This window comes from Rhinopithecus bieti, unplaced genomic scaffold, assembly GCF_001698545.2.
Source record: "Rhinopithecus bieti isolate Rb0 unplaced genomic scaffold, ASM169854v2 scaffold_26813, whole genome shotgun sequence".
NCBI lineage: Eukaryota > Metazoa > Chordata > Mammalia > Primates > Cercopithecidae > Rhinopithecus > Rhinopithecus bieti.
In genome coordinates this window covers 1276059-1286709 of record NW_016812144.1, presented here as the reverse complement: position 1 = coordinate 1286709, position 10651 = coordinate 1276059, and the positions used below count along the sequence as shown (strand labels likewise).

The following is a 10651-nucleotide window of genomic DNA, read 5'->3' as shown; positions in this document are numbered from 1 at the left end:
GCGCGGGCGCGGGCGCGGGAGGGCGGCGCGCGTCGTTGCGGCTGCAAGCGCGTGGCTGGGCCCTCCTCAGCACGATGGGCGTGCTGGGCCGCTCCGGGTCCATGCCAGCCAGCTTGTAGCCGAAGCGTTTGTAGGCCGCCTCCCTGACCGCAGGGCCGCCCGCCCGGGCCTTCTGGCTGCCCCTGAGCCGCGGGATGGGCTTCTTTTCCGACAGCGTCTTCTTGAGGAACCGCGCCAGCGAGGTGGCAGGGCGAGGAGCGGGGCGGCCAAACTCGGGGCCGAAGCCCAGGCCCCGGTGGGCGCCGAAGGCCGACAGCGCGCGCTGGAGGTTGCGCTGGCGCGGCGTGAGGAAGCCCCAGAAAGGGTGGCCGTAGGGCACAGCAGGCACCGGGGGCGGCTCCTCCTCGTCCTCTTCTTCGTCCGCATCCCCTAAGGGCAGAGGAATATCCAGAGAGGGTGGCAGGGGCACCTCCAGCTTCTCCTTCCCAAACAGCTTCACCTGGGGTCGCGGGAAGAGGCGGAACTTGCGGATGAGGGACAGCTTGGACCTGGCGGGCTTGTCCATGCCTTGCTGCTCGAAGAAGGCGGCGCTGGGCAGGCGGAAAGAGGTCCCCTGACGCTCCCCGCCCGCGTCCTCCGGCTCCTCCAGCTCGGCAATGTCATCCATGGGGTGGGCATACGGGTTGCGGGGCGACAGGATGGGCGATGGTACCCAGGGGTACACAAAGGCCGAGGTCGACTCCTCTGGGTAAAAATAGGGCACCTCGGGAGGGTAGATGGCCTCGTCCCCACCGCCATAGACGCCTTCGACATACGGGACGGTGTAGGGGACCCCGTAGGGATCAAAGTAGGGTACATCGTAGGGAGTGTGGTACGGGAGGTCATAGGGCGGGTATGGCACGTCGTACGGTGCATAGGGATCCAGGTAGTAGCCATATGGGTGCGCCTCACCCTCGTACCCATCGTGGTAGCTGTAAGGAGACGAGTACCCCGACGGGGGTGCATATGGGGGTTCGTAATCGTCGTAGCCATAGCCGTAGCTGTAGGTGTACCCTGGATCAAAGGGGCCACCGTAATAGTCAGGGTGGTAGTAGTCGTAGGGGTCCTCGGGCAGGTACCCATAGTAGTGGTCACTGTAGGGTGGCCAAGCCGGGCTGTAGGGGCCGAGGCCCGCCAGGTAGGGTTCCTGCTCCTCGTAGCGGTGGAGTGACTGCCGGTCATAGTAGTCGTCGCCATCGCGGTGATAGTCATAATACTCGCCCAGGTCCTGGAAACCCTCAAGCCCGTACAGCGACTTACGGGAACCCGAGTGATGGAACGGGAGGGCCTCGTCCTCGGAGGGCAGGAAGCCCAGGGACTCGCCTGACGCGTAGATGCTGCGGCTGCGGGGGAACCTCCGGAGCCGGCCCCCGGGCCGCAGGATCTCAGCACCGGACGGGAAGGCGAGTTTGCGGGAGCCCATGCGAGAGCTCGAGCGCTGCAGCCAGGCGTCCACCGTGGCCTGCTCGCTGCCCGACTCCTCGGCCTTCTTGAGGAGGAACTTTTTTGTGAGCCAGTTGATGGCGGTGGACGCCTTGCTGAGCGACCGGGCGCGCGGCCGAAGGCGGCCGTAGCCACGGCGGCCTGGGAAGCGGATCACCATGAAGGACGGTTTCTTGCCCTTCATCGCCCGCTTCTTCTTGCCCATGCGCATCTGCGTCATGAGCTTCGACGTGGACTTGAGCACAGTGCGGGCCTTCTTCTTGCGCTTGGTCTTCTGGGGGCCGGTGTGGAGGCCCCAGAAGAAGGCCGAGGCGCTGCGGAACTGGCCCTTCTTGGAGATCTTGGGTGTGCGGTCGCGGAAGCCCATGAAGAGCCGCGACGTCCCCTTCAGGCTCCGTTTGGGCTTCTCCGGCTCCGGTGCCTTCTTCCCCTTCTTCCCTTTCTTGGCTTTCTTCTCATCATCTTCCTCCTTCGCCATGGTGGCTGCCTGCTCTCTACCGGGCCTGGGGCCGGTGTCACGGGCTCAGGGACTTGGAGACACAGGGACCTGCTCGGTCTCCTGCCCGCGGCTGGACACGCGGCCTCCTCGGGCTGGGAGCAGACTGGACTGGCCCCGGATGGCGTGGGGAGGGCTGAGCCAGGATTCCGGGAGGGCGGATCCATAATTCATCTCCTCTAGAGCGCCTTGGGTTTCACCCTAGAGCAGTGGTGGAAAGTGTGTGGGTGTTGTTTACCGGGATGGGGAAGCCTGCCTATGAGGCCTGTGCTGGGGAAGACATTCTTGCCTCGGAGTCGTCATGGCAACATCGGTGCTCATCCTGGTCAGGCCCTTCCTAGGCCACAGCTGGCTCAACCCCCTGAAGGGAGCCCTTGGGTCATTTCGGCTTCACAGACAAAGACATTGAGCCACAGAGATGGAATGCCACCTGCCCTAAATCACCAGCACACCTGCACTGGACCAGAAGTGGAGCCCAGGGTGGGATGGTCAAAGCCCACCAAGTCATCTTGGAGAAGTTTGAACGCTCTAGGTCCTGGGCAAGGGAGGAGGGGAATGGGCAGAGCAGGTGCTGGGCTGCGGTCAGTGTAATGGTAGTTGGCTGGCTCTCAGGAGCTGAATAATACATGGGGTGGGGAGCCAGGCTGCTGGCTCAGAAGGCAGGGCAAGGAGTGGTGTTTCAGTGGAACTCCACTTGTGTGTGTGTATGTAGCGGGGTAGAGAGGCAGAAATGGAGGGTGGGTCAGGCCTGACTCTGACCCTAGGCTCTGTCACTGACTGGCTGTGTGGGTCCAGGAAAGCCCTTGTCCTCTCTGGGCCTCAGTTTCCTCTGAAGAATGGGAGTGATAAGCTATGCTCTGTCTCCTTCACCAAAAGGAAGCAAGACCTGATGGAGCTGCTGGGTAACTGGAGATGCCTCCTGCTGGCTCCTGTCTGGGGTCCCTGCCTAGCCCTGTCCTCTCCTCTTACTTTCTGCCCTGGCTGGGTAGGCTATGGCCATATGTTTCCTGCCTTCTCTGGGCATAGCTGATTGCTTCATATGGCCTGACCTAAGACTGCATGTCCAAAGTTTGGTTGGTGGCCAGTCTAACTCACTTTTGAGAACCTGCACTAAAAGAAGTTGGCAGTGGAAAAAACTGGGCAGGCCAGCGGGGGTGGGGAGTGGCAGCTCTGAAACCTGAAGCCTCAGAACCAGCTCTCCTCCTCCTTTTCCTCCTCCCTCTTCTCAAGATGGACCTCAGTTAACATCAAGCTCCCTACTTACTGAACTCTGCTTCAGTCTTTTGGTCCCAGAGCTAATTCTTTGGTTGTTTAAGGTTTAGCATAGGCAACCCCAGAGCAGCAAGATTCTGGCCCTGGTTCTGCCACTTGCCAGCTCCACGCCCTCAGATCAGTGGCTTCAGAGCCTCAGCGTGCTCAGCTGTGAAACAGGGACAGGGAGGGGCCTTCCCAGGCAAGTGGCAGGAGCAGAGAGGGACCATGCAGCAGGGGAGGTCTCCCCCTGTCTGCCTCTTCCCCCTGTTCACTTTCTCGGCTCTTCACTTTCTTCTTCTTCCTGCTCCTCCTCCCCAAGATTCACCTGGAGCCAGTCAGTGCCCAGCCACTCAGAGGAGTTGCACCAGGGGCTGTTGGTGCCTGGTGCAGGCAGTCTCACAGGGATGGGGAATAGGGCTTGATGGAAACCAGATAAATTGGATGGAGGGCTTTTGGGGCAAGTTAGGGGATATGTGCAGGAAGTGGGCCTCTTGCAGAGCAGGAGTTTGAGGGGCTGCCCACTCTCCCTTCTTTTTTTGGGCAGTGGCTCTTGTCCGCTTGAGGAAAAATGAAGGACAGGGGAGATGTTCCTTCTTTCTTCTTTTTTTGAGACAGAGTCTCGCTCTGTTGCCCAGGCTGGAGGGCAGTGGTACAATCTTGGCTCACTGCAAACTCCACCTCCCGGGTTCAAGCAATTCTTGTGCCTCAGTCTCCCAAATATCTGGAATTACAGGTATGTGCCACCACGCCTGGCCAATTTTTGTATTTTTAGTAGAGACAGGTTTTGCCATGTTGGCCGGGATGGTCTCAAACTCCTGACCTCAGATGATCCACCGACCTCAGCCTCCCAAAAAGCTAAGATTACAGATGTGAGCCACGGCACCCAGCTAAGACATTCTTTCTGAGCCCAGAGATATCAACACCTGCCCCAGCTCCTCTTGGAGCCAGTTTCCAGAGTGAGGCCCCAGTCAGGTGTGTGGCACAATGGTCACAGCAGGTCTGTGAGATATGAACTATTAGTATCTCTATTCTCCAGATGAGGAAACTCAGACTCAAAAGGTGAAGGGACTTGCTCGAGGCCACCTGGCTTGGGAAGGCAGAACCCAGGCCTGGCCGGGTTCAGCACTACCTCCCTTACTAGGCCCTCCTGCCCACTGAGCTCCTGGGTAATCACTGGGCTTGCAGTGGCTTAGGACACTGGTCAGAGCCAGGAGCATAGTCGAGCTGATCCCATAACCTGCTCCTGCCTGGAGTGGGAGGGCCCTGACCAAGCCACTGAGCAAACCAGGGCCTCCAACAGGCACCAACACCTCTCCAGTGCTTGCCCACAGCTATCCCAACCTGGATTCCTCAGTCAGCCTGGCCCCTTTCCCTAAGGGTCCTGTAGCAAGCATTTACTCACTCACCCATTCATTCAAAAGCCTCTGTGGGAAGTGTGCTGCATATTAGGCACCGTCTAAGTGCTGGGGACACAGCTGTGAACAAAACCGAGAAAAACCCTGCCCTCATGCAGTTACCAAATGCGGGTGGAGGGAGAGCCAATAAACATGGAAAATCAGTAACAGATAATGGGGCACAAGTGCTGTGAAGGGGACAGCAAGAAGTGGGGGTGTGACATTAAACAGGAAGTCAGGGAAGGCCTAGTGACTATGGGGCCATGGAGAGAGCCTGTGGGCAGTGCACAGTCCCAAGCAGGTGGAGGAGCAGTCAGACCAGGTGGCTGGAGGGCAGCGGGGGTGCACTGGGTGGTGAGGTCAGAGTTCAGGGGCACACGTGCAGGGCCTGTGGGCCACAATGAGGGCTTGGTTTCGACTGCCAGTGAGGCAGGAGCCGTGGGAGGAGGGTTTTGGCAGAGAAGGGATGGAATTCGACCTCAGTCTTTTTTTTTTTTTTTTTTTTTGAGACAGAGTCTCGTGTTGCTCAGGCTGGAGTGTGATGGTACGATCTTGGCACAACAACTGCCTCCCAGGTTTAAGCAATTCTCCTGCCTCAGCTTCCCAAGAAACTGGGATTACAGGCACACATCACCACACCGGCTAATTTTGTATTTTTAGTAGAGACAGGGTTTCACCACGTTGGCCAGGCTGGTTTCGAACTCCTGACCTCAGGTGATCTTCCTGCCTTGACTTCCCAAAGTGTTGGGATTACATCCGTGAGCCACCAAGCCTGGCCTCGACCTCAGTCTTGATAGAAGCCTCTACTGCTGTGGGAAAAGCAGCTGCAGGAGTGAGGGTGAAGGCAGGGAGGCCAGCGTGGAAGTTTCCATGGAGGTCCTCCTGCACCAGGCTGCCAGCTGTTAAGGTGTGGAGAAGTGGTAGGATGCTGGGGACATGTGGCAGGTAGGGCTGACAGGATTTGATGATGGGGATGGGGGAGGGTGCAGGAATGGCTCCCAGGTTTCCTCACTGAACAGCAGGGAGAATGGAGAGGCCGTCAGGTCATTGGCCAGGATGAGGAAGGCTGCAGGCAGAGCAAGTTGAGGAGGTGGGGCCCAGGAGTCAGCTTTGGGCACTGGGCACTGCTAGGGGGCCATCACAGCCATCAGGGCTGGTGACATCAGTTAGGGAGTCATCGGCATCTAGATGGCATTGAAGCCACAGCTCTGGAGGATGACACCAGGGAATGAGTATAGAGGGAAGAGAGGTCACGGAATGAGCCACAGGGCTGCAGTGCTTAGGAGCCAAGGAGGCAGTGAGTGAGCACCACGAAGCCAGCGAGAGGAGGAGGTGGAGGCCCAGGAGGGAGTGGGATCCTGGGGGCTGCGCAGGAGGACGGGACTGCTATGACAGATGGGCACATGGCCCATGTTAGTCAAGAATGGAGAGCTGACTAATGGATGCAGCTCCTTAGAACTCCAGGGGTGACTGTGACAAGCGTGGTCCCAGTACAGTGGTGGGGGCGAGGGAAGTTACACCTAATGGAAGAGGTTTCAAGAAAGACAGGACCAGGGCCAGGTGTTGTGGCTCATGCCTGTAATCCCAGCACTTTGGGAGGCCAAGGCGGGTGGATCCTATGAGGTCAAGAGTTCGAGACCAGCCTGACCAACATGGTGAAACCTCGTTTCTACTAAAAATACAAAAATTAGCTGGGCGTGGTGGTGCATGCCTGTAATCCTAGCTGCTCGAGAGGCTGAGGCAGGAGAATCGCTTGAACCTGGGAGGCGGAGGTTGCAGTGAGCCAAGATCAAGCCATTGCCCAGAGCAAAAACTCCGTCTCAAAAAAAAGATAAAAAAAGAAAGACAGGACTGTGGTGGTCACAAGGCGGGCCCACTTGTGAGCATACTAAAACCACAGGATTGTACACTTTGGTGGGTGAATTGTATGGAGGGCGGACTATATGTTGACTGTTTTAAAAAAGAAAAAGGACAAGAGGGAGGGAGGGAAGGAAGGAAGCAAGTAATCCATCCCTGGGGATGTCTCTTACATGTCCTTATGGGTAAAGATGCACAAACAGAGCTGCTTGTTGACGCAGTACACCGCAATGCATTTCAGGATAGAACATAGCACAGCTATAACAAGGAATATGGACGATCTCTGTGTCCTGATAGGGAGCGATCTCCAGGACCTGCTAGTGTAGGAAGCAGGCTGCAGAACAGCCTGTTGACTACAGTGTTTACTGAGGCCTTTCTATAGGGAGGGAGAGAGAGAGAGAGAGAGAGAGAGAGAGAGAGAGAGAGAGAGTGTGTGTGTGTGTGTGTGTGTGTGTCAGGGGAGGTGGGTGGTAAGAATATAAGTTTGTATTCTTCTGTTTGCTTTTTTTTTTGAGACAGTCTCACTCCGCCAACCAGGCTGGAGAACAGTGGTGCAATCTCAGCTCACTGCAACCTCCACCACCTGGGCCTCAGCTTCCTGAGTAGCTGGAATTACAGGCATGCACCACTATGCCTGACTAATTTTTGTATTTTTAGTAGAGACAGAGTTTGCCATGTTGGCCAGGCTGGTCTTGAACTCCTGACCTCAAGTGATCTGCCCATCTCATCCTCCCAAAGTGCTGGGATTAAAGGCATGAGTCACCATGCTCAGCTTGTATTTGCTTTTTAAATTTCCATATTAGAAATACTGTAGCCGGAAGCAGTGGCTTGTGCCTGGGCACTTTGAGAGGCTGAGATGGGAGGAGCCCAGGAGTTTGAAACCAGCCTAGACAATATAATGAGACCCTGTCCCTAAAAAACAAACAAACCAAAAAATTAGCAGGGAGTGGTGGCAGGCATCTGTAGGCCCAGCTACTCAGGAGGCTGAAGTGGGAGGATCGCTTGAGCCAGGATTTTGAGGCTGCAGTGAGCCATGATCATGCCACTGCACTCCAGCCTCTGACACAGAGCAAGACTCTGTGTCAAAACAAACAAAAGAAATACAGCACCAGGTGTGGTGGCTCATGCTTGTAATCCTAGCACTTTGGGAGGCCGAGGCGGGCTGATTGCCTGAGCTCAGGAGTTAGAGACCAGCCTGGGCAACATGGTGCAATCCCGTCTCTACTAAAATACAAAAAATCAGCTGGGTGTGGCAGTGTGCGCCTGTAGTCCTAGCTACTCCGGAGGCTGAGGCAGGAGAATTTCTTGAACCCAGGAGGTGGAGGTTGCAGTGAGCTGAGATCGTGCCACTGCACTCCGGCCCAGGTGACAGAGTAAGACTCCATTTCAAAAAAAAGAAAGAAATATAGCAAAAGATACTCAAGAAATTAATGAGAATGGTTATCTCACTGTAAATCTTTCTGTATTAGTTTGATTGTTTGATTTTTGATCCATGTGAATGCATTTCTGAGTGAAAAACCAAATAAAAATGTAACATTTAAAAGTGTAAATGTGGGCCAGGTGCGCTGACTCACACCTGTAGTCCAGCACTTCGGGAGGCCGAGGAAGGTGGATCACTCAAAGCTAGGAGTTCAAGACCAGCCTGGACAACACGGCAAAACCCTGTCTCTACTAAAAATACAAAAATCAGTCGGACATGGTGGTGCACACCTGTAATCCCAGCTACAGGTGTGCACAGTGTGGTGGCTGAGGCAGAAGAACCACTTGAACCCAGGATGTGGAGGTTGCAGTGAGCTGAGATCGCACCACTGCAATTCAGCCTGGGTGACAGTGCGAGACCCTATCCCTCCCCAACCCCCCAAAAAAAGTGTAAATGTGAAAATGGGAAAAAAAGGGGGTGGGATTGGAGACAGTGAGTGGAAACACCACTTTAGAGGGGCTCCCGGGAAGAATTTCAGGGACCTGAGATGTCACAGGTCCAACCCTACCCCTATCCCAGCTCCATGTAACATTTGTTACACTTGTTGAAAGTGAGGCAGGGAGAGGTCAGAGACTTGCTGGGGAGAAGCAGGACAGGACCGGCCCTTCAGACCCAAGAGCACCTCCCAGAGCCATACCTTCTGTCTGCCCCAAGTAGGGGAGCCTTGTCTGTCTATCCAGGAGAAAGGGTGAGAGGCCACCATTGTCCAGCAGGCTTGCCCAAGTCCTGCCTCAAACCCTCAGGCAGGCATCTTTCCACTGCAAAGCCCCATTGTCCAGATGAAGAACCTGCCTCTCAGAGAGGCCAGCCCAGCTCTAGCCCTGGGGACGTGGAGCCCAGTGGCTGAGAGCTCTGGGTCAGGTCTCATTCCCTTCCTGGATCTGACCCATAGCAAGTCATTCAGCCTCGGCATTGGAGTCTCCTCATCTGTGAGTGTAGATGCCTCCCCTACCAGGGCTGACCTGGGCATTACATGAGATAGCGGAGAGCCGGGCACAGTGGCTGGCCTGGGTAAGCAGCTGTTGTTATGACTGTCAGCATTGTTGCTACAGGCTGCTGCCTGTCTGCTCTGAGTGAAGAGGTCTGGGTGACTGCTGGCAGCAAGTCCTGCCCAACTGACCCCTCCTGGTCTGTGGGCCCCAGGCTAGACCTCAGGCTAGGAGTCAGCTGAGGCTGCCCCTCCTCTGGTAGGTTCCAGGTCCTGCCTTCCTCTCAGGGTCCCCATCCTCTGTGCAGGCACAGAGTGGGTGTCAGGGAGCAAGTCTCTCATTCATTCACTTCTTCAATATTACTTGTGCATTAGTTGTGCATCTGTTACGTGCCAAGCACTGTGCAGGGCACTTGGGATTCGCAGAGTCCAGTGGAACCAGATGTGATCTCTGCTCATGGAGCTCCCTGTGTTGTAGGGGACACAGATTTTTTTTTTTTCTTTTGAGACAGGGTCTCATTTCATCATTCAGGCTGGAGTGCAGTAACATAATCACAGCTCACTGCAGTCTTGAGTTCCCAGGCTCAAGCAATCCTCCCACCTCAGCTGCCTGAGCAGCTGAGACTACGGGTGTCTGCTACCACACCTGGCTAATTTTTTTTTGGTTGTTCTTTGTAGAGACAGGGTCCCACTATGTTGCCCAGGATGGTCTTGAACTCCTTGCCCCCAGGCAATACTCCTGCCTCAGCCTCCCAAAGTGTTGGGATCACAGGTATGAGCCACATGCCCATCCTGGATGCAGACTTTAAGTAAAGAGCCACATCAACAAAAAGAGCTGTGAAGGTCAGGGCATGACCCTCAGATGCCCAAACACTGCACTGGAGGTCCAGGAAGATTCTCCTGACAAGGCAACCCTGAGCCAAGATCTAAAGGACAAGAGGGAGTTTGTAACATGGAAGAGGGAACTGTATTCCTGGCAGGTAGAACAGCATGTGCAAAGGCCAGGTGGTAAGAGGGGCTTCAAGAACAGTCCTATGGCTGGAGCAGAGTGATTGAGGGCATGTGAAATGAGAGGTGGCCAGGGTGGCAGGCAGCAACTAGCCCAATGGGCGTGGAAGGGATGGGATTTTGGTCACTGTTCCACATTTCCAGATGTTTACTATGTGCCAGGCTTGGTGCTAAATGATTTTCTGGAATATCTCACTAGATTCTCACATAGATGAAGGGCTTAATCTTAGAGAGGTTAGATCCCTCAGCTGAGAGCCCACAGTGAGGAAGCTGTAGGGCCTGCGTCCCTGACTGCAAGGCCTGTGCTCAGAACGGCCGGGCCACACAGAGCTCAACTCTCCCTGCAGCCTCCTGAAGTGGGTGTGATTACTCTTCCCACTTTATAAACGAAGACATGGGCCCAGAGAGGTTGTGTGAGTGACACAGCTTGAAGGTGGAGTTAAGCCTGGACAGTCTGGCTTCAGAGTGTCCACAGTCTCAATCACTGCCTCACACGGCTTCTTAGAAAGTAGTATAAAAAGAAGCTTGAGCCGCCATGTGAAAAGAATGGAGAGGGGGCAGTGACACAGCTGGGACCATGCTGTGATGGAGTACAGTGGACACATTCAGGATGAGGTGAAACAGGCTGCCCTGGTGAGAGGCTAGATGGGGCTGGGATGAGGGTGGAGCCAGGTAGACTTGGGGTTGGCTTGGTACAGCTGGGGGATGCAGGGACTGTCTCTGAGGTGAGGCCAGGGGTATGGGAATGCCAT

The 10651-nt window shown here is 55.5% G+C and overlaps 1 protein-coding gene across 1 annotated transcript in view; it reads right to left on the bottom strand.

Moving 5' to 3' along the window:
• MYO15A (myosin XVA) overlaps nucleotides 1-1960 on the bottom strand; it is a 63449-nt gene extending 61489 nt beyond the window's left edge. Inside the window, exon 1 of the mRNA XM_017895567.1 lies at nucleotides 3-1960. Coding sequence (XP_017751056.1) covers nucleotides 3-1960 — 1958 coding nt within the window. The remainder of the gene's footprint in view (nucleotides 1-2) is intronic.
• Between the last annotated feature and the right edge of the window lie 8691 nt (nucleotides 1961-10651).